This window comes from Mixophyes fleayi, chromosome 8 (assembly GCF_038048845.1).
Source record: "Mixophyes fleayi isolate aMixFle1 chromosome 8, aMixFle1.hap1, whole genome shotgun sequence".
Classification (NCBI taxonomy): domain Eukaryota; kingdom Metazoa; phylum Chordata; class Amphibia; order Anura; family Limnodynastidae; genus Mixophyes; species Mixophyes fleayi.
Genome location: NC_134409.1, coordinates 90,173,064 through 90,197,421, shown reverse-complemented (window position 1 = coordinate 90,197,421; position 24,358 = coordinate 90,173,064). Strand labels below are relative to the sequence as shown.

The window sequence follows — 24,358 nt, the reverse complement described above, 5'->3', positions numbered from 1 at the left end:
GTTATATAGTCGGGTATATATATATTACTAGGAGAAGCACCGGGACCCAATTAATGACAGCTTTCATCAGCACGAACCTCCCCCCTGCATCCATCTGAATATTTTCCAAGGAGAAACCAAGAAGTTTATGCACCAGTACAGAGACCCCTCGAGAGTTAATTGTGTGTATAGAGTGGTAAGCACTACCCACCCATGCTTTTTTTAGGGCGAGTACTCTTTCACCATGTAGATGAGTCTCTAATAAACAAACTATATCAGGATAATTTTTTCTGATTTGACGTAGCACGAGAGAGCATTTCACTGCATTATTTAGGCCCTGCACATTCCAGGAGAGAATTTTCAGTTCCCTATCAGATGCACCAGAGCACATACAAAAACCACATAACTATATACTGAGTCCCTTGGATCCCACTGCCCCGTTTCCCACAACCCTGCAGAGCATACATCATCAAGTATAATTGTAAGCACAAATAGACCTTGTTCATACATTTGCGTTAACATTAGAACTACCCACAAATTGAGTTGAATAACCTTAACACTAAACCCACACTCCCATCCTGTATACTCCACCCAACTTAAGTATACCTTAATCCCTAACTGAAGTTAACTTAGGATACTCAGAAGGCCAGCACACGACCAAGAGAGGCCACCCGCCAACCAGCAAAGTAGCAAATTATAAAGACAGACCAAAAAAAAAAAAAAGGGGAGAGAAGAGAAAGCACAAAATAGTAGGTAAGGAAAGGAAAAGGAGGGGCAAACTGAGACAAAAATTGTCCTTCAAGCCATGGGCTCTCCAGCCCATTATAACTTACAGTGGCCATAGTAACACACTATTACTTATCGTTAAATGAAAACTACAAACACCAGCTGAGAAACAAACATTTTTGTACTTTAGAGAATGCATTATGTATAGCAACTTCCGTGCATAGTTTTAAATGCAGGTCAGCAACTTTTCCAAGGACAAAGGAGAATGGCAGAGAAAGGTACTCATCAGACATCACGTATCAACGTCCACCAGCAGCCAGATGATCCAACCAGACAGCAGCCTCTCGGGGCGTATCGAAGAAGTATGTACAACCCTTCAAAACCAACCGCAATCGGGCAGGAAAGATCATGGCGTATGGGATCTGCAGGTCTCTTAATCTTTTCACCGGAATAAACTGAGCCCTGTTCTTTTGTACATCCAAGGCAAAATCAGGATACACCGCTACTCGCTGACCATTGTATTCCACTGGGCCTTTCTGCCTAGCCAGACGCAGTACAGCATCTCGGTCACGGTAATGCAAGAATTTGGCTATGAAGGTGCTCGGAGGGGCTCCAGGAGGAGGTGCCTGGGTTGGAATGCGGTGAGCCTTCTCCACCGCAAATTGGGCTGTAAACGAATCTGTACCAAACAATTGGATTAACCACTTTTCCAGGAAAGACGCTGGGGCAGCACCTTCTGCCTTCCCGGCCAACCTACCAGACGAACGTTGCTGCGGCGTAGACGCCATTCAATATCCATGAGCTTTTGCTTGAAGAGGGAGGCCTGAGACTCCAGACCCTCCAGCCGACCCCCAACTGGTGCAGAAGTGTCCTCCATCTTGGACACACAGGCCTCCACCTCACCCACTCTCTCCCTAATTTTTTGTACATGTTGCCGGAGGAGAAAAAGGTCAATCTGCACCTTTCCTATTTTTTCGGTCACACGTTTTTCAGATGCCCAAATAGCCTGCAAGACCTGCTGCAGTGTGACTCCCGAACAAAACGTTCCCAGTTTTCCTGCCGCGGTAGACTGATTATGCTTGCTCATAATTTCAGAAGAAAGATGGGATATTTTTCCTTTAGACTTGTATGTGGCACAGAAGCCTGTCCAGCTTCAATCAGACAAGTGTGTATCTCAGATTATATTGCTAGCAGTACAGCCAGTTATCTTCATTAAAAACCTGTCAAGTAGCAGCCAAGTACACTCACCCTCCACCATACAATATAGGCAGGGTTAACCTCCTTAGCCCTCCAACAACGCTGGCAGCAATAATCAAATAAGTCCAGGGCACAACTAGACTACTCCTTAATAGATGAAGGATGTGGTATATATGCCTGCATCAGATGGTTATACACAGGCTGGCATACAGTGCTGCAAATCATAGAAACAGAGGGTCACTTCAGCCATTCAGCTCTCAACATATACCTGCAACAGTCAGTTGTGCACAGCCTAGTATAGCCGCAGGCACGCTGCCCACCTGTGACCCTCTGTCTTCCCAACCTCACTGCCTCCACACTCACAGCACCTCGGACCCGGAGCACGCTCTCCCCTGCGCAGCAATCCCCATCGCTGCAGACCCTCTCTGTACAGCTGGACTTCAGAAGCACTGGAGGTAGATATTTAGGTACTTTAGGTCCACTTACAGGAGTTTAACAGGATATACGGGCTGGAGAGCATGTAGCGTTACGTACTACTCCATGCTTGTCCAGGCCACGCCCCCTCCTCGTGCTGCTCTTTTAGCATGTCTGCTTCTGACTATTCCCCTTCCTATTGGACTCCTACAAGGCTCTGTCCTTGGCCCTCCTCTCTTCTCTCTCTACACCACCTCTCTCTGTAAACTTAATCATTTGGCCTCCAATACCACCTCTATGCTGATAGCACACAAATCTTTCCTTCCCTGAACTCTTTCCTGCCTTCCTAACCCAGGTATCTAGCCATCTCTCTGCTGTAACTACCTAGATGTCACAGCCTTCCTGAAACTCAACATCTCCAAATCCAAGCTCATCTTTTTTCCTGCCAATGTTGCTATTCCTCCCAATATCTCCCTCTTGGTTGACATCACCCTTTCCCCTGTCACCCAAGGCCGGTACCTTAGAGTCACCCTTAACTCAGCCCTCAGCTTTACCCCTATCTAGTCCCTCCCCAAATCCTGCCACTTCCTCCTCCCTAACATCATGAAAATCTGTCCCTTCCTCTCTCAGGAAACAACCAAAATCCTGGTTCATTCACTCATTTCTTGTCTCGAATATTGCAACCTCTTACTCACTGGCCTTTCTCGCACACTTTTGACCTTCAATACAGAATGCTGCGGCTAGGCTCACCTTCCTCTCACGCTTCTCCTCTGCGTAAATCCTTTAATTGGCTCCCTATCCGTTTCATAATTCAGTTCTAGCTCCTTACCCTCACTTACAAAGCCCTTACCAACAGTTCTTCCCCTTCCCTTACATCTCTAACCTGGTCTTGAGGTACATACCTACCTGGCCACTCCATCTCACTAGACTTTCTCCAAACCTTCACCCCTTCAAACGCTCACTCAAAACAATCCTACCACCTTCTAACCATGCTATCCATCACCTCCTCTTCCTCGCTTACCATTTCCATGTTTTCCCAGTTGGTCCTACTGTCTCTCACCTACCTCTAGAAGGTGAGCTTTCACGGGCAGCATCCTCTCTACCTATTGTCCCACATCTGACCCTCATTCGTCCTGTCACATCTTTTGCTGCACTCTGTGCGAGTCCCCATAGCATTACTCACACTCATCTGCGTTACTTATATGTATTACCTCATCTATTTGTTACTTGCTTCTGTATCCGGCGCCTTATAAATAATAATACCAAAAGCGTGGAATTTCCGCTTGGTATAAAACACTCCTATCTCCTATGGAAACAACAAATTGTCAGCACAATCTAAATTGGAGCTTGACTTGCAAATTTCCCTGTCAGAATAAAAATGGATTTTTTTTTACAAAATGTCTATAAAATGTCTAAATATATCATTCAGGGATCTTGGTAAAGATTATACATAGACTATACTTTACACCAGGTAATCTCCATAAGATTTGGCATACGATCTCTAAAATCTGCTGGAGGGACTGTGGCAAGAATGGAACCCTTACATACATTTTCTGGAGCTGCCCAAAGACACGGGCTCTCTGGGTAGAAGTATTTGACCTGATAAATCAGGTCCCAAGCACAAGACTCCAACCACTCCCTGAAATTACTCTTCTCCACCATTACCCCCCCTAGAAGCACAACAGATATGTAACAGGTGATATACTTATTGCAATTAGAGCTGCAATAGATTAATGTTGGAAAAACCAAGTCCCCCCCCTTTGTGAAATCATATACAAAATTCAGAGAAGTTATGACATGGAAAACATTGGGTTCAAATATTCAACCTCTACATCTTCCGCTATTATTAAGTGGAATTCATTGTATGTCTTTTACAGCAACCATCTGGCCCCACCATGCTCCCCCAAACCACAATTACTGAACTGCTTGTTGTCAATCTATTATACTCAATTTTGTATTGTCAATGAGATTAATGTTACTCTTAATATAATTCAACATCCCCTCACAAATTTTTCCCAGTTTTGAGTCACTCCTTTCCTTATTTCTGTTCACCCTTTATATCTGTTATTGTAATTATTATTTTTTCAAAATGTTTTGTATTGTAATAAAATGTATTAAGTTTAAAAAGAAAAAAATATTCGGTGTTCTATAATTATTCTTTATAGGATCTTGAAAACTGAGCTTCAGGTCTATCGACTTCCCTGTTAATATACTCATTATCCATGATGAGTAGACACTCAACAGAAAGCATACAATGATACTTTCTTGCTTTGGAAGAATTTATCACTCAGATAAATCTCAGGAAACTGAGAAGCTTCTTTGCGGCAAGATGTACGCTATAGTGAACATCTTCTCTAGTCACCTGAAAACAGAGTCAACTTGCAAATCTATAGGACACTTTATGAAGAAGGTTCTAATTACATGCTGCAAATCATGAAAACAGGTAACCATTTTTTAAGCACATAAAAGAACATATGTAGTATGTTACGTGGCGTCACCAGGAGAGGATTGTTAGTATCCAGAGCCACTACACATAAGACCTGTAAGCCTGTGTGTTTATGGTAATTGTCTCCAGTCCAACGAGTTAACATAAAAGAATGACAGCAGGCAGGCTAAGCACTTACTAAATGGAGAAAGTTTTTAGCACAATACGCCAGTTTTGTTTGAAGAAAAAAAAAACCACAAAACACATGTTGAAAGCAGAAATTGTGTCATGCAACGTTTAACATTATAAAATAATGCACATTTTCTTTTACTACAAAAGTGATCCAGATGTTCATCGAAAAAATGTCAACTGCTAAACATGGAATATTTTCATATAATTTTAATTATATTTTATTTCATAAATAAGAAATCTGACATCACTATACAGTCACATTATGTACGGTGCATATTCACATCCTTAACAGATGTGCAGTAAGTAGGAACTGCTACTGCCTAACAAACAGACGAATGTCTGTTCACAAGTTGCATACAAAATGAAGAACTTACAGCTTGGGCACACATACATGTCAAGTACATTTATATCACAGCTAATAAATACTACATCACATTAAACATCAACTTTTTATGGCAGTGTTACCCATAATCCTCTCTCATACTACAGTATTAAAACAGTTAAAGAGTAAAACAAAACTTTTAAAGAAAACAATCTTAAATTAAGACTAACAACATTAGTGTAAATGCATAAACATATGTTTGTCTTATACAACTGGGGAAGTTATTGTGATAATACTGGTTAATTCATGCAAGTGTATGCTTTTATACATATAGTCACTGCCATGCAGACACAAGGGTAGAAACATAAGACCAAACAACAGCTTCTAACCAAAATCCCTGTTTTTAAGCATTTATTTATCACAGATGTGAAATCAAAACGCTGAAGAAATAGAAGGTAATATGGAGTAGTAACAGTACAGTAATTTTATTACTAGACTTTAACGACCATTCTACTGAAAACAAACAGAAAAAAAGTAAAACGGGCATGTTTTCAGGACTTTTTTTTACCTTTTCTTCTTGATTAGTTGTGTGTATAGAGTGGAAAACAGTTTGCTTATTTTTAATGTGTTAAAATGTTATAAAATAATTGCCTATGGCATGTTGACAGATATTCTAGTGCTCGGGACAGTGTTTGAGAGCATTTTTCCTTCCTTCCCTCAGGGAGACACCAGTGGTGTCACTGTGAATTGCCTCCGCCGACACAGGGCACAGCGAGCTCATAGAAATTGTTGTGTCTTTGGGCTCTGGAACTGATTGGGTGTTCACAAGGGCAGATTGCTTTCTGTATGTGAGCTGGGATTCTCCTGACTTGTTTATGTTTAACACGATCAGTGACCTTGATTAGGTCAGTAGTGAAACGAGTCACAGGGATTTCCGAAAATTTACGAATGCAGGCCTGCTGAAAGCGAAGAAGCATAATAAAAGGAAGTGTGCACTCTTGATGCAGGATAACATATGCCCATATGTTTTACTAAATATTTCTAGAAAATTGTACCCAATAAATATGTTTATTATCCATTTAATACTGCAAATTGCATGTTCTTTTAAAATAACAGTCCCTTTGTCAAGAGTGATCTATGTCTGCTTTAGTCAAATAAACAAGTATTCAACCATTTTAAAGATGTCATTTTGAATCGATTGTTGTAATAATTAAATGAGTAAATGTAAATACAACATCTACACAGTTGCTTCGTATTCACATTAGAGAATGGATCTCTTGCATGTGTATGAAATGATTTGTTATTACAACAGTAACATCCACACATTGCCACTAAAGAGGCTAATTCATAGCTGCCACTAACAACTAGGTATATAAACGTGATTCTACAATTTAAGTCAACAATTGTGTTTAACATTTTAGTGCACTATAAAATCCTGTTCTTTATTTTTACATCCATTCCTATATGTACATCTGCTTATGGTACATGTAAGCATAGGGCAAGGTTTGGCAAATCCAGTCCTCAGGAAGCCCTAACAGTGAGTATTTTAGAGGTCACAAGTGAAATACTTGGTGCCATCTGTAATGAATACAACTATGCTCCAGCAAGGAGATATGGAAAACATGCACTGTTAGAGCTCCTCGAGGACTGGATTTGGGGAACCCTGGCGTAGGGTATTCCTTGTTGTTTTATAAGTAAAAATATTATAAAAGCATGGTAAATTCTATGCCAAGCTGTGTCTTCTTCATTTCCTGTAGGTTCTACAAGGGCTTATTACTAGGAAACACTTGTTATTATAGCTACATTGGAGAGCACTTTGTTTTTTCACATTTGTAGAAATTATCTCTGAAATGTAACCATAACTAAAAAGTTCAGGCAGGAAAAACACATTTGTAAAATAGAAAACACATCTTCATCTAATTCCCAAGTTTAGTTGTATGCATTACAAATGTCCCAGGAGAACATAGTGAAATGCGACGGTGGTAGGGTTGCTGTTATCACCCAGCACTGTGATATTGACCCAGCTTCCAGATTTATTATATGTAGAATATGTGTCGTTAAAACAAAGTATGAACCCGCTGTATGTGACTATCACCTTTATCACCTTGTCTGGTCAATTGCTGGAACATGTGTTACAAACAAACGCCTATGTTGTCCGTATTCTGACGGACAACATAGGCAAAATGGGCCTTATTCATAACATAGGGAACATATATCTCATACAATTTTCACAGTCTGCACTTTTGTAAACAAAGTTCTCAATCTAGAGAAAACTGGCATTGGAAAAATTAATGCAAGAAAAGTTTTACCATCTTTTTGCTAAGGAAGAGGTTACGACCCACTGCAATTGAAAAATGCTAGTTATCACCATCTTCCCAAATAAAAGTCTGTGGGTGGATGGACTGGCATATAAAGATAGTGGAATACCAGGTAGTGCTAAGACAATGTGGCTAAATACATACACAGAATAAAAACATTATCATCACCCATCACTCCCAGTCCTGATATCTCTTTTCTAAAAAGTGGAGTTCTGGTTCTATCATCCTACACACTGAAGTGGTTGTTGACTTGTTTCCTCGAGATTTCAGCAGCTGCGATAAAAAAAAAAAAAGGAAGAAAAAATAAAGTTCAAAAAGCTGTGTTCAGCTGTGATAGGAAGTAGGATATACATTAACTACTGCAGCCAGTACCCTTCAGATCTGCGGAGTGCTGCATTACAGAAACTTATAGATAATATATTTTTCTAATTAAGTATTAGGCTACAAAAAGTGCTGGGTAAAAGTCTGCCACATTACCTTAAATGATTGAAGTTCTAGGGCAGCACGGTGGCTTAGTGGTTAGCACTTCTGCCTCTCAGCACTGGGGTCATGAGTTTCATTCCAAACTATTGCCTTATCTGTGTGTAGTTTGTATGTTCTCCCCGTGTTTGCGTGGGTTTCCTCCGGGTGCTCTGGTTTTCTCCCACACTCCAAAAGCATACTAGTAGGTTAATTGGCTGCAATCAAATTGACCCTGTCTGTGTGTGTGTATTAGGGAATTTAGACTGTAAGCTCCAATGGGGCAGGGAATGATGTGAGTGAGTTCTCTATACAACGCTGCAAAATCAGTGGCGCTATATAAATAGATGATGACGATGATGATGATGAAGAAGAAATACTGCATGAGTTGTATCTGTAATCGATAAATGCCGGATAGAGATTTTAAAGGTCACAGTTATATGGCTCAATGTTGCAGACTGCTATTATTACTACCACAATCAAAGTCAATTTCAGCTTTGGCTGGATCAGTAGTAATAGCAGTTCTCGATGCTCAAGGTCATGTCTGAAAGTAATAAGATAGTTAAATATAGGTACACACAGACTGGCGCAATGCGCTTTTTGTTGCTGTAAGCAAGCTGGTGTAATGAGCTGCTTTGTGGATACATGGGGCTAGTGTAATCTGACTATGTGGGACAGGCTGGTTTAAAGATTTTGTGGGAGTGTGCAGGCTGGTGTGTAATGCTTTTGTGGGAGCATGCAGGCTGGTGGGTATAACACTTTTAAGAGGACACAGGTGAAATCAGAAAACCGTCTGGTTTGTAATTATTTTGTGGGGTCAGAGGCAGGCATGTAAACGATGCCAATGTGCATGGCTCCCACATCTTTTTGCCTAGTTTTTAAATTTGTGGCTCCTAACTTTTGGACATATCTGTCCACACATGCACTAGCCCAACCTTATAACATTTTAACATTAAACCTAACCTCATACCTAGCATTAGACATGTATCCCACACACTAGCTGATCATACTGCTAGAAACCTAGCCTGAACCCTGTCCTAAAATAGCTCTCACCTGACCTCCCGAATTCTAAATATTGAATGAACCCAGCACAGAGTTTAGTTTGCAGTAGTGTAAACATGAATTTCTGGGGGTATATTTACTAAACTGAAAAAGTGGAGATATTGTCTATAGCAACCAATCAGATTCTAGTTATCATTTATTTAGTACATTCTACAAAATGACAGCTAGAATCTGATTGGTTGCTATAGGAAACATCTCCACTTTTTCAAATCTGCAGTTTAGTAAATATACACCCTGGTGTTGCTTGTTTTTCCTACACGCCTTCGGTTTTAAAATGGTTTCAAACCACAAAACCCAAATCAGCTTTACAGAACAGCCATCTCCTATGAATGGAACCCTGTGAATGGTAATTTTTGTGTTCACCCTACTTGGGAGTCTTGCTTTTAAAATGTTATTGCTCATTAAAAATTAGTCAAATGATTTGAGGACATTATTCAAACTTCTTGAAAAGAAAGGTCTGCTGTCAACAGTGGCCCTCGTCCAGCAGTGGATTAAAATACAAACTATTCCACAAAGTATTACTTTAGTGTTCACTACTGACGGTGTAAGTCCTACTCTCTACATAGTCTGTCCTGTTTTATTTGTCTTATACAGAGTTTAACATCTCAAGTTTCCATATTGCACAATACATTAATCAACTTAACTGTTTGGACCGCCAACTATTCCTTAATTTTATATCCTTATTATGAAACTGGTGTGAAGTAATTCAATATACAGCATTGTGCAGGTGAAAGCCATTAGTATAATACACTAGCAGTTTTTCCAGCAGCACAATCTTTAAAAAAAAAAAAAAAAAAAAAAATTCTGAATGCTCTTCTGTTTATTAACGATGAGCTATAGTCTTCAAGATTATTGTATATAATAAACATTACACTGCAAGTTCAGTATTGTACTGTAACAATAACCTTATTACACTGTAATTATTATCAGTTGTTTACATAGTGCCTACACATTACAAAATATTTTATAGGGAATATTTAATTTGACATCAGTCCCTGTCCCTATTATGATCTGCCTTGTGTCTTCTGCAGCATTCCTCAGGAGGCTGTTTCATTTTGGCAGCTCCTGCGTCTGGGACTATTTTGGATTCTATTGTTTATGTTACCCTGCAGTACCTGTGAACCAGCAGAGGTGCTGCTGTTCAGCATTTTCCCACTACCAGGGGTTAACTAGCACAGCTAGTTAATCATCCACACCTGAGTGTGTCCTATATATTCCTGCCTCTTCCAGTATCCTTTGCTGGTCATTAATGGTTCTGAGCCTGTTTATGTTTGTTACCTTGGATTACTGCCTTGCCTTCTCTGTTCCTGTGGATATCCTTGCTTAGCCAGTTCCTGCGTCTATGTAAAGCATTAACCACTCACCTGTATCTTCTCCTGGAGGTAACCTGATATTGGCATTACTCCTGCTAATCTACAAAACCTGGAAATTTGTATATTCACTGACCTGGTCTGTGTTCACATTGCATCACCTGGACTGTGTTTTCTCTGCAATAAACAGTTTAATGTTTTCATTATATGTCTGGCTCCATGGCTTTAATTGCAAAGAGTTAGTTTGTGGAACAGATTTGTAATAGTCCCCAGTGAAGCCCACAATCAACATTCCCTACCACACTCACACACAAACTAGGATTAATTTTGTCAGAAAATAGTGAAAGAAAAAAAGGGCGCTTCTTTAAATTAATGAAATGTGTACAAGTGTATAAAATCATTTGAAACGGCAACCAAGGACAAATAGGACCAATGTGCAAGTGCAAATAAAAGAAAAATGTTGTCCGGCGCTCAGAAACAAACAGAATTTAGAAATCACTGTGTCAGCATAAACATAAAGGAGAATTTTGTGCACAATATAGCTATATTGGGGTTAAGCTCACCTGCCGGACGTCAAGGCATCTCCTGTAGGTGATTCCCTAAGCTAGTGATACAAATTTACATTCAGGGTGTTCCATTTAAAACCTTCCCCTGAACCTCCATCTTATAAAGCCTGCAGCACCTTTGTAGGGAGTGGTCAACTCCCAGAAAACTAGAAAATAGTGAAAGAAAAAAAGGGCGCTTCTTTAAATTAATGAAATGTGTACAAGTGTATAAAATCACTGACACAGTAATTTCTAAATTCTGTTTGTTTCTGAGCGCCGGACAACATTTTTCTTTTATTTGCACCTGCACATTGGTCCTATTTGTCCTTGGCTGCCGTTTCAAATGAGTTTATACACTTGTACACATTTCATTAATTTAAAGAAGCGCCCTTTTTTTCTTTCACTATTTTCTAGTTTTTTGGGAGTTGACCACTCCCTACAAAGGTGCTGGAACACCCTGAATGTAAATTTGTATCACTAGCTTAGGGACTCATCTACAGGAGATGCCTTGACGTCCGGCAGGTGAGCTTAACCCCAATATAGCTATATTGTGCACAAAATTCTCCTTTATGTTTATGCTGACACAGTGATTTCTAAATTCTGTTTGTTTCTGAGCGCCGAACAACATTTTTCTTCATTTTGTCAGAAGACTATTCTCCTATACTTATGTCTTTTAAGTTTGGGTGGAAAGCAGAGCACCTGGAGAAACCTAGGCAAACATGGGAAGAACAGACAAATTCCACACAGATATGGTCCTGGTCGTGATTTCAGTGCTGTGAGGCAGCATGTGCCCAGGTCATTTGTCTATTTGTATATTTTTGAGTCATGGCAAATCATTGTCAACAGCTACTTATACAGCGCCACAAATTCTGCAGCGCTGTACTGAGAATTCACTCACATCAGTCCCTGCCCCACTGGAGCTTACAGTCTAAATTCCCTAACATACACACATTCAGACAGACGGAGAGAAACTGGGGTCAATTTGATAGCAGCCAATTAACCTACTAGTATGTTTTTGGAGTGTGGGAGGAAACTGGAGCACCCAGTGGAAGCCCACGCAAACATGGGGAGAACATACAAACTCCACACAGATAAGGCCATGATCGGGAATCAAATTCATGACCCCAGTGCTGTGAGGCAGAAATGCTAACCACTAAGACACCATGCTGTCCCAAATAATGAATATTTTCTAAAACATTATTGTCTGGTCCATCATTGGAAAAGTGATAGTCACCAACTTACCTTTTAAGCAACAGAGCTGAACTTCAACCTGGTAAGAATTCTTTTCACATCTTCTACTTTGGGTTTTATTTTTGCATTTCCCAGGGACAGAGCTCGACTGTTAGACAGAGCCCATCTCATGCCCAGTTTGCTTACAGTCAAATTCCGTGGCACATTGTCCGATGTGGCCAGCCCCTGTTGTGCGGTTATGATTGCGAGAAGGGCATCTTTCTCCAACTCTCTGATTCCCACTGATTGACACCATTGGGATAAAATGTCATGGCAATGTGTTAGTGAAAATGAAAGCTATTTTGCTACACAGATTATTCTAGCAACGGATTTTCTTAGTAATAGTGCTTTTCTACAATGCTGTTAAGCTTACCAGCTGAGGCAACTATGCTTGTAGTAACATTGAAGAGATCCAGAATGACCCCTGGATAGCCTGGATATAGCAAGTAAAGATGCTGTCTCCAATGGATGGCTTCTTTTGTATATAATTCCTATTAGACATAAAGAAAAATCCAACTTTTACTAAAATAAATGGTACTGGGTACTGTACTGAAACAAACTGCTTTTAAAATTAAATTACATAAAAATCAGGATAATCCCCAGAAAATGTAGGAACAACAATTCTTTAACTACACTCAGTAGCAGAAGAGAAACTAATCAGAAGGATAATCTTTAGAGGCCACAACAAAAAGTCTGTATAAATAAATCAAAATATAAGTGTGACAATATAACCAAGTCATCTGCAAGTGCATTAAATAAAATACATTCATTTATATCAGTACTTACAGAGCTGTTGGCTAAAGGAGTTCCTTCTCCCCAGAAAAGGAAGACCGATTTCCCATCAGCAGTTAAAAGTGACATAGCCTCAGCCTCTTTCTGATGCCATGAAATGTCCCATTCCCAAAGTGATGCACTTGTGGATCCATCAATCACAATCATCTGAAGATATGGATAAATCAGTTCAATAAACCTGTGCCATATTTTCAATGAAATGTAATTGTAATCTAGCAGAATGATCTATATATTTTCCCAAAACTATAAATATGTAATGTATAGAAAGCATATCGCCTCCACTTCTGCATGTGCACGGTAACGATCACTTAATTCCTAGGTTGACCGACATGATCTATGATACCATACAAAAATATAAAGCACCTTATAGCTACACGTAACTTTCCTTTTTTCTGCTCTTTGAGCAGAGGAGATATAGTAGGTGTAATTTAACATGAACATTTTTAACCTTTAGATGCTTGGATTGGCTATATATTTGTCGTGCCTCTTCCATTTTACACTTGTCTACAAAAGAGTTAACTGGACTACTCTGTGCTGCTGTCAAGATTCTAAAGTTGACTGACTGACTTGGGTTGTTCCATTCCTGCCCTCTCCTGTACGTCAGTCTGTACCATTTTTACAAATGAATACAACCAGTGCTCTGACTGTAGTCAAACACACCTAAAACAACGTTAACACAGCAGCTGTAAACAATTCTTCTAGGCAAGAGGCAGAAGAAACTCAAGGTAACATCTGCAATTTAAAATTTCTCCAGATAGCAAGTCCCAAACAAAGAGCTAGTGAGACAGATAATTGGTCTCTGGTAGTCTGCATAGGTCACGCGTAGTAACTGACTGCAAAAGTCTTCACACACATAATACTGGGATGTAGACCATGTCCTGCAGGTCCTACTTATACAGTACTTTATAGAGGGTTGGTTAAACTATGAACAAAGATGATGATTTACTGTTAACATACTTTATGTAAGCTAAAAGTATCTTCAAAGCACTCCCCAGAAGCTATGATAGAGAAAAAATGCGATTTCACTTTCTGCATATGAATCACATAAGAAATGCATACTACAATACAGTCACTGGTACCACTCTAGCACACAAACTGCTCAGCTTGCCACTCTACAATTCTGAGCTTTGACAAGTAAATTTACTTACATACAAAAACATTAATGTACAACGGTGATGCAGCATAACAAATATATACAAGCCTAAAGGTTAATCCAGCTCCCCAAAAGTGCAGAATATTCCCTCGTGAACCTAACCTTTGCCAGATATTCACCCCCATCAGTTTCCCACTCTACGCTCCTGGCCTCAGAGACTGGAAAATGTTCAAAGTTGGAGGGGAAAAATGACCAGGTATCAGGACTTTAATATGGTTTGTCCAATCAGTTGAGACCTGGAGGGCGAGTATGTGGTGAACAGCGAGAGTCCTGGAGTAGGGACTCCTACACTATACTGGCCATAGGGAAGTGTATTAAACTATTATTTTATAGGAGATTAAAGCAGTCATGTACTTCCGGAGCAGTTTGATTTATTAAATGTATTTTTGACCTCACTACTATACTTCTGCCCTGTACAGTGGTAACAAAAAATATGGTAATAAATGGTAATAAAAAAATATCTTTGCCATTTTTTCACATTTATGATATAAAATAAATATATTCATCAAGTCGTATCACTGATCAACACCAAATGCTCTAATGAAAAAAATATAAACAAAAACTATAATGCTTTTTTCATTAATTATAATTAAAAACAGACAATAATTGAGAACCTCCCTTGTTTGAATAGTTGCAACTATAAGTACTGTTACAGCTGTGGCTTTATTTGGGTAAGTTTCTATCAGCCTGGCACATCTGACCAATGTAATTTATCTCCCATTATTTCTTATTAAATATTACTCCAGTTTCATCAGGCTGGTCGGGGACCTTTGATAAAAAAAAAAGCAATTTTCAAATGATTCCACACATTGACAATGGGATTGAGGTTTGGGTTTTAACTGAGCCAGAGCCGTAACGAGGGTGGTGCGGGCGGTGCCGTCGCCCAGGGCGCAAGGCCAAGGGGGCGCAGCAGCCGCCCGCTAGCTGCCTCTGTATCTTCATCCCTTCAGGTCCGCAGTGACAGGAAGTTCGGCATTTGGAACGCAAACTTGCGTTCCAAATGCTTAACTTCCTGTTAGTGGAACCACTGTGGAACTGAAGGGATGAAGAAAATCTCTCTCTCTCCCCCTTAACTAGGCATGTGCGCCTGCTTAAACTAGCGCACCTGCTGGCTCTGGAAGGACTTCAGTCATCTTGGAGTATGTGGCAGTTAGACACCATCCTAACTTTACTTCTTCACAGTGCAGCACTGCAAACTTGTACTTACTCGGGAGTGCAGGCTGCAGCGCTAGCAGGGGATTAGCATGCTACTCCGTTATCACTCTGCTGTGCAAGGATAGTCCCTACTTCAGTTTGTTTTTTGTTGCCACTCAGAGGTTGCACGCAAATAAAGGAAGGCTGGCTCCTATTAAAACATCGCTGCAATGTGAACTGCACAGTATTCAGGGTCTCTAGCTCTATCCTATGACTCGTTTTTTTTCTACTTTTTTTTTTTTTTTACAAAGCTTTATTAGAATTTAACAGAACACAACACAGTCAGAGCTGTCAGCAGCCATTGGATTTCAAGGGACATGATCAGAATTAAAAGTGTAGGAATAAGCAGGAAAAAAAATGTAAATATACCAGTGTCTTTCTCTCTCTCCCCCCCCCCCCTCTCTCTCTCTCTCTCTCTCCCCCCCTCTCTCTCTCTCTCCCTCCCTCCCCCCCCTTAGGAACACAAAAATTATCTTCCCTCACAACATGTACCCTTTAAATCTCATCTTACAAGATCCTGTACATTTTACACATATTTCTGAATCCTTCTCATCTCCTTTCAATAAATCTGCTTATATTTACTTTCTAGTGCTCTTGACATTACTTTTACAGAGTGCAAAACCAATTACGGTATTTGCATAGTTGTTGAAATCATAACTAAGAGTTGCTTGTGTGATATATCACTTATTACAGGTCTAAATGATTGAGCTTCATGGAAAACTCTCTTTTCTTTACAACCAGTTAGTTACAAGGCTCGTTATACTTAGTTATAAGCCCTCTTTGCCCTGTGCATCTGTTCTCGGTTATAATTACACTGTGTTTCTGTTATTTTGTACTGCCCTGTACTCCGTTCCTGTTTACCTTTGCTCTATATACGACCCCTTCTGTAATGTCTTACACACACAGAATACCCCCTCTGTAATTCCAAATGCAGTAACTTCCTGTTAGTGGAACACACATGCGATCTCTCCCCCCCATTATATTGGTTCCTTTAAGGCTCCGTGGAAAAGAAAAAAATCTCTCTCTGCGGCGTCGACACCGCCTCCGCCCGCACTGAATGTCAGGCGTGACGTCCGTAAGGAGCAGCGCAGACAGGAGTCGGCGACAAGAAGGAATGAAAAGAGAAGAAAGAAGCCGATAGAGAAGGTAAGTGAAGGAACGGAGCAAGGGGCAGTAAAGGAAGGCAGCATGGCAGAGTGTGATGAAGAGAGCCATTACTATGGCATAATATTAAATAACAGATTTTTGTCAGATAAGGTATTCTTACTTTAACATTTTAAAACTCTTTCTTATAACAATATAGTTTTGTGTATCTTTTACTGTTATTTGAGTATTAAGTGCATGAAATATTACAATACCTTTTGGTATGTATTTCTGCATACTTTAAATGGTCATTAGGGCAGAGAACCGGTTGTTAATATATTTGAATCCTACCTCTATATAAATTATATACCATGTATTTGCAAATATATGTAACAGAATTCTCTCAGTAAAATGCTAGCCACACCCCCACATTAGGTTGGCCACACCCACTTGGCAAATGTCACTCCCACTTAGATGGGGGGCGCCGGTGCCCTGTCTCGCCCAGGGCACTAAAATTTCTAGTTACGGCACTGAACTGAGCCATTCCAGGACTTTGTATTATTTTTGTCTTTAAACTACTTCAGTGTTGCTTTTGCTGCATAATATGGGTCATTGTGCTGCTGCAACATAAATCTATCCCTAGTTCTGTTGTGGACTGAAGCTGGTTTTTGTCTAAGCATTATGTACGCTTCATCATGCTTCACAGAAGAGATTGTGTTCTTAAAAAAAGCAGTAGTGTAGTAGTGCTAGTATGATCACTGTCCTTCTCCCACTTTCCTCCTCCCCTTCTTCCCCCAGTTTGAGGTTCTTCACTTTACTCTTTCTTGTTGTTTTCGTCAATATTTTTTTCTTGGAATTACAAAGCTGATTTTTATGCAAATGTTTTGTATCTCAGTTACACATTTCTTAATAAAAAAAATATTAAGTTAAACAAATAGATAAATAGTGCGGGGAATGTTTCAAACATAGCACATAGTGTTGAACCATAGAATCTTTCTCCACAGTTGATTGAACCAAGGTTTTTGTGACCTTACCCCAACATTAGTTCCTGAAGAATCTACATTAGCACAATATACAGTGTGTTTTTGCGCTACCAAATCTTCAATTTCAAGTGACAGGTCCTTTGTGATGTAATCCCAAAGACAAAGCATTTATATTATATCATTTAACACATTACAGCTGTGTGTGGTTTGATTATTTTTTTATACCCAAGGTTTTTATGAATTTAGAATTATACTTGTCTCTTATGTATTGCTATGTTTTTTTGTTTGTTTTTTCTGAAACCTTGATCACATGGAACATCCTTAGTTCATATGCCATGTACACACCTCAATAGCTTGGGAACCCCATACCTTTTTATCAGTCTTACTACTCTGAATCTGTATAAAGAAATCCAGGTTTCCATCCTTGTTGAAGTAACCAGGCTGAGGTGGACTGAAGGAAGAAAAGAAAAAAAGTGATCAGTTTAACCACAAATGAAACATGTCCTGCAGAAACTTACGCTCACTCAGATAAAACAATTCTTGCTTATCTGAAAGAGATTCCTAGCGCATGAGCATCTCAGCAATGTGAGGACAACATCTCACCACTGAATATTTACACTACAGAACAAAGACATATTTCTGTCCTGTAAATTAAATGAAACATATATGAAATATACAGTATAATGAATGAGGCCTTTAGACCTATCGCGACCACATGAACCCACATTGGTGTCATGAAAATATCTACTAATATACTACTTATGCTTACAGTGCTAAAAAAAAGAGAAATATGTGTATGTAAACATGTTTTAATTTCTCTCCATAAAGGCGCTCCACCTATAACTAAATATGAATTGCCTGCTGGCAGCACACAGTGATAAGCCAGCCAGTCATTTTCCGTCCCACCCTTCTGTGCATATCTTACAGAATAGTCCAAAACTGCCTGGAAACTTTGTTAACAAATATTAAAATTATAGTTCATATCTTCATAACACTTTGATTAGCTTGTACATGCATTTTTTTTTCACAACTTTTACTAGATACACTAATTTATCTTTCTGTCTTGATTCTGTTGTGTTCAGATACGTATAACAACAGTGCTCTTCCCAGAATATTTTGCCAGCCTGGTGGCATTAAGGAGTAGCCAGGTGGGGGAAGTTATAACATTTTGGAGATTATTGCCCACATCTGCCAGGACTGGTCAGACTGGTGGTCAGTTGTTTAAACACACACTGCTGGCTGTAGTGCTCATATAGTGCCTGTTCTAATAGGAGAAACAATGGTTTATTCTATTATAATAGGACTCTCTTGGGCTCCAAGAGCTAGGTGGCAGGTAAAAACAGCTGGGTGGAGCACCCGGGAAATAGGTGCTGGGGAGAACATATAATAATGAGGCAGAGTTGATTCTTTTTGTTGCCACTGCATAGAACATACAGCTCTTCTGGCTGTATGTACTGTAAACAATTCAGACACCACCTATGTGTTTTGTCAGCAACATTGTGTCATTATATAAGTAAAGGTAGGTTTCTGGATAAGAGATACCATATTATCTAAAGATTTCTGAAAAGCAGAATAGAAAAAAACAGCAGCTTGATCATAATGTCATATGTAAACATGACCATCCAGTACTTGCTTCATAAAGTTACAACTTAATAAGGTGAGTCATGCCAGGGACAGTGTGTGGAAAAACAGGGGTCATTTGTAAAGGGGCAGGCTGGGCTTGGGGGCAGGGGGGCATATGCCCCCCAGGGCCAGTCCCATAGTAGACTACCTTGGGCTAGTTCCGTCAGTCACCAGCATTATTTTTCTTGAAACTGTTCCTAATAGGCTGCTGAGTGGAGTCTTGGCCTCCTGGGCTAAAATTTGCCAGCCCTCCCCTGATTACTATATTTTAGGCATTGTAACGTTAATTATGGAACAACCCATTATCCGAAAAATACCAAGTCCCAAACATTCCAGATAAAAGACCTTGTACATTGCTGAAAGGGAGTAAGCTAGAAAGAAAATGAAATCTATTCAGCAAAACTTTCAGGAAGTCATGAACAAGCCAATAAATTCTAGTGTTGTAGAGGTAGGAAAGAAATTTAAGAAGCGTCTAACAGTAACTAACTAGATAAAAAAAGTTTCTGGAACAAATGGCTAACATGAACTGTTTTGTTTTAATCATCAAAAACATAACAGAATAGATGGGATTTCAGAACCATTTTTAAGCGATTAAGTCCTGTCCTTTATAACGCTTATTACATTAGTAGAGGTTTCCCTGATACATATTGGTGAAAAAGAGAAATAATAAGAAAGACAAAAAAAAATGGTTACAAACAAAGGACAAGTGGTCTTGTGTAAAACAATATACAAAGTCCACGATAGTCTTGACCTATGAATATACATAATGAAAGTGACTTTGTAGATACCATCGGCAGTGATGCACATTTATGAAGAAAAAGAGAGCCTGCCACCTGCCTGAAGGATGCGGGCCCGAATCCTAGCGTTATTGGACCAAATGAGGCGCATTAATAATTTTTTCAACACAGAGATTATTATGTGAAGAATCCAGATGGGGAAAGTATGTGACCCATGATTAATTTGATCTTTTCATATATGTGGCTCCTGGCCAAAAACTGTAGCATTTTCCTTTCTATTTTGCAGCTTCTCTCCTACCTAGAATGCAGCGACAGTCAATCAGTACACTCTCTGTGGCAGTTATTTGCAAATTATTAGTATTTTTCTTTGACAAACCATGCACATACATGGTTTTATATTGGATCAATCATACACCTTTATGTGTTGCATAGTCAATGTCACATCATTGAGAAATTTCATGGTCAAGGAGGTGAAGGCAGAAATATCTATAGCTTGGGAAGATCATTGAAACCTTTGCAAATACATAAATATGAACCTGTGAATATTGATCAGACTGATGCTCCATCTCTGTTCCAGATCTTGTCCCCTCAGGAGAGATAGTCCCTCTTTGGTTGTGACAAGCAGGTCACTGCAGTTGCTTCCATAAACTGGAACGGTTTGCAGAAATTCCACCCCTGCACTTTAAAATAAAAATAGTACTGTGATATCCAGAAGACAATAATGTAGGTGCTACAGGCTGATTAATACTTAAAGCTGCATTACCACTCTGTAAAAGTGCTCTGTAATAAGAGGTGAACAATGTTGCTTACTACTTCAAAATGGCTGTAAAATGATGACTTTGTGAAAAGGACCAATCATAAGCCATAACAACAATGATTGTGGCTTCTGATTGGTCATTTTACTCATGACACCCTCTGCAGCATCACACAGCCCACGTTTTTGTCCGGGGCTTTAAGATGAACAAAATAGCCACAGAAAAACAATCCTTGGGTCTCCAAGAAGGGTGTGTGTGTGTGGGGGGAAGAAAGCGATAGCTCCAGGTGGTATTAGAACTTGTCAGACAAATGTCTATAATAAAAAATGCAACATGTTTAAAAAAGTGAGAAATGTACAGAAAAATAAAACATGTACAGATTAGAAGTCTAATAATTTATTCTACAAGCTACTATGTGGCACAACCTTTCACCTTACAAATATGTTCAGCATGGGTCAGATGAAATCCATCTCATAATCCTTGTACCAAATGATAATCCTAGAGTTGGCAAAATGTCCACTATCCCCAGTTATAACAACATTTACATCACCCTTTAGCATTATAGTCTCATGTGAGCTAATTCAATCAATATTATTTTAATAATAGAATACAGAAAACGTTAATAATAGTAATAGCAATAATATTAATTATTATTATTATTAATAATAACCATAATAATATTTGAAGATAGATACCTGTAAACACTGATAAGTTTGGAGAGATTGACTGTTCTTCGCTTCTCCCAGTCTGGCTCGTTTTTCTGAAGGACACTTGGGAAACTATCTCTATTTTTTGCCTGTGCATATATATCTCTCAATGCAACAGCCTGGATGTTCCCTAAGAGAATAGAGCATCTAGCATTAATTTTCATTGCTGGCAAGCAGAACCTTTTCATTGTTAGATCATTACAAAATATCTAGAAACTTATTATGTACATGATGTAAGTGCATCACAATGTGGTTGAGAGCTTAAAGGGATTGTACACAACATCATTAAAAAAACAATGCTAGTTAAAAGCATAGACAAAACCTAGTGCTTTGTCCTTACTTTTAACAGTGTTAACAGCGTTGTCTCAAACCTTTCCTGCATCAATGTACTATGTACTTACTGAGCATTGTCACAGATCTCCATTGCATTATATAGAGCGTTAACACTTCTTAAAAGTGACGAAAATGTTCCTCAGAAAGTTTATATGCGCATTCATCAAGAATGTGCATAAAAGCTTAAAATTAACACATATGTCTATGAGGCCTTAATCATGTAGAGTTTGTTATCTAATCAAGTGAAATTTTTAAATAACATGAAGCACAATCTGTTTCTAGAGTTCCGAGCACTACACACTAGTACATTTAAATACACATATTATATGTCTAATAATTCAAACCAGAGACATATATATATATTGTTAAGAAACTATTGCCAGCTTTTATATTTATTTAAAATCACATTAAACTACTTGCATCAAATGCCAAAACTGTATTACTTTGTCTGTATCATGTCTATAATGGATTTGTTTAAACAATAAAAAAAGCAAACAAAAAGAAATGAGAAGCAAATCCTACCAAACCCAAAAAGAATGTAAATAGCCCCTTGGCTTGTGTAGTAAACCTGAGGTCCTAGAACTTTTCCTTCTCCCATGATGTTGTATTTTACGATTCCACCCAAAGGCTTCCCAGTACGACCAGACACCAACAGGAATCCTAGATCTGGCTGCGTGTGAAATTTGCAGGGCATCAATAATTATGTGTCATCAGTAAGAGAACACTTCATTGAACAAAAGTCTTTAAAGATCCTAGCACTACAAAGCAAATTTGCACTAACATAGTAAGCTTGCAAACTCTTTTTTTTTTTAGCTCAGGAACCATCTGATTCAGGAACAACACATCAATGTCACATAACCTCCCAGACACTACAGTATTCTTAAAATCTGAAACTCTTAGGTCATTTATACAATTTTTATGATTTCTGTCTTAAACTAATCCTTAGAAAAATAATGACATTGTTTTCTCTCCTGCTATCACAAGGCATGTAATTACCAACCTTTTCAGTTAGTTACCTGACTTTCCCCGATGGTGAGAACCAGCAAGTCATTGATATTGTCATCATCCAGATCTGGCAGAATTACAGCAGGTGCTGCTATTGTTCCACTGGACACATGGCTTGGATTTATGGTCCATATTGTTGACCCTTTGGAAGAGACAACAGATAAATTCATTTCTGCGTCTGATCTTTTCAGCACACAGATCTCCGGTTGATCATTTTATGGATTATTTATAACCACCTATCTCTAATAGCAAAAACTATATCCATAGTAAATAAAAAAAGTGTAAAGAATTATTCATACAGTTGTTTCTAAAAATATATTTCACCATTCCCTTAGAAAATAAACACAATTTTAATTAGAGTTTTATAAAAAGAAAACACTAATAAATTATGTATGCATGCTACAGGTCATATACCCAACATATTAAAAATGATAACTAATTCGGTTTGGGTTACAGTAATGATTTTTTTCTTCCAGAGTAACAACAACTTATTTTAGCTAATTAAACCTACTGAAGAAACAATAAATAACTATTTTATTGGGTGTAATGTGCAACATGCTCTGTGTTTTCAGATCTATCTACACAACTTTAGCAATGGAATAAACATCTCCCTAAGGGACAGCAGGATGTTGCCATTAATTCCATTAGAAAAGAATGCATAAACAAACTAAGAAAGTAAAAGGAATGAATAACTGGTGGAACTACTTATAAACACAATAAATCTCTCTTTGTTGAGTAAAACATGAGTTGCTTTATTTCCGATTGAACGGATAGTGATTTAAAAAATTCTGTCATGTTCAAATTTAGTACGGCCACCAAATGGCACTAAGGCACAAAGCAACATGCCAGCTTCCATTTATAGAAATACAACAATGAAGTGAAATAAGGTTCTCTGTGCCTTAACTGAGCAAGTATAGAGTAATAAAGTGAAGAGCAGCCACTGCATGTGGAAAGCTAGGCTCTACCTGTGGATGCGCTGACCAAACGTAGTAGCTTGTAAGTTCCAGTTAGAAGACACGTGTCATTCAGTTGAGGCTCAATGATCAGCTGCACGCACTGAATACTCCGGAGGTACTCCTCAATGTGTCTGTTCCACAAGACACTCCCATTATTGCCAGAGAAAACAGAAATGGAGAGCTGCTGCTTCAGGAAAGCTAAAAATAAGTTAAAACTAAGGGAATGACTGTCATTCTAGCAAAAATAGCGAAAGAATAGGTGAGAAATGAAGACAATGTAAAACTAATTTCCATCTTACCATGCGAAGCATTAACACTAGGAGACAAAATTGAAAGCAGGATATCTGGCACACCGTCCTTATTCACATCAAACAGCTCCACGGGAGGAGAAACCTCTTGGGAAGAAAACAGTAAAGTGTAATAAATGTGTCCAAACCATCAACGCTTTGCATCCCAAATTATCTATTTACCGTATATACTCGAGTATAAGCCGAGTTTTTCAGCACATTTTTTGTGCTCAAAAAGCCCCCCCTCGGCTTATACTCGAGTAATAGTTAAAGATCACAATGCACGGCCGTAAGGAGGGTGGTGCCTGCCTCCATAGCTTCAGCCTACTTAAGGGCTGAAGAGAAAGAGAAGGAAAATATTAACTGAAGAGTTTGGTGGACAAACAAAATCAACTCACAAGAGTTTGGTGCTTGCCGTTAGTTCCGCAGTGGAACGCATGTGCGTTCCACAGACAGGAAGCTCGGCACTTGCAATGCAAGTGCCGAACTTCCTGTCTGTGGAACGCACATGCGTTCCACTGCGGAGCTTTTGGCAAGCACCAAACTCTTGTGAGTTGGGAGGAGACATTAA

At 39.0% G+C, this 24,358-nt stretch overlaps 1 protein-coding gene across 2 annotated transcripts in view; it reads right to left on the bottom strand.

Moving 5' to 3' along the window:
- Nucleotides 1-5,125: 5,125 nt before the first annotated feature.
- FAM234B (family with sequence similarity 234 member B) overlaps nt 5,126-24,358 on the bottom strand; it is a 52,557-nt gene continuing 33,324 nt past the window's right edge. For both annotated transcript variants that reach the window (XM_075182871.1, XM_075182870.1), the window contains exons 3-13: nt 23,800-23,895; nt 23,510-23,698; nt 22,556-22,686; nt 22,062-22,209; nt 21,195-21,336; nt 20,281-20,424; nt 17,754-17,835; nt 12,966-13,118; nt 12,553-12,670; nt 12,192-12,421; nt 5,126-7,846 (exon numbers count right to left, since the gene is read on the bottom strand). In XM_075182871.1, coding sequence (XP_075038972.1) covers nt 12,195-12,421; nt 12,553-12,670; nt 12,966-13,118; nt 17,754-17,835; nt 20,281-20,424; nt 21,195-21,336; nt 22,062-22,209; nt 22,556-22,686; nt 23,510-23,698; nt 23,800-23,895 — 1,430 coding nt within the window. In that variant the 3' untranslated portion in view covers nt 5,126-7,846; nt 12,192-12,194. The remainder of the gene's footprint in view (nt 7,847-12,191; nt 12,422-12,552; nt 12,671-12,965; nt 13,119-17,753; nt 17,836-20,280; nt 20,425-21,194; nt 21,337-22,061; nt 22,210-22,555; nt 22,687-23,509; nt 23,699-23,799; nt 23,896-24,358) is intronic.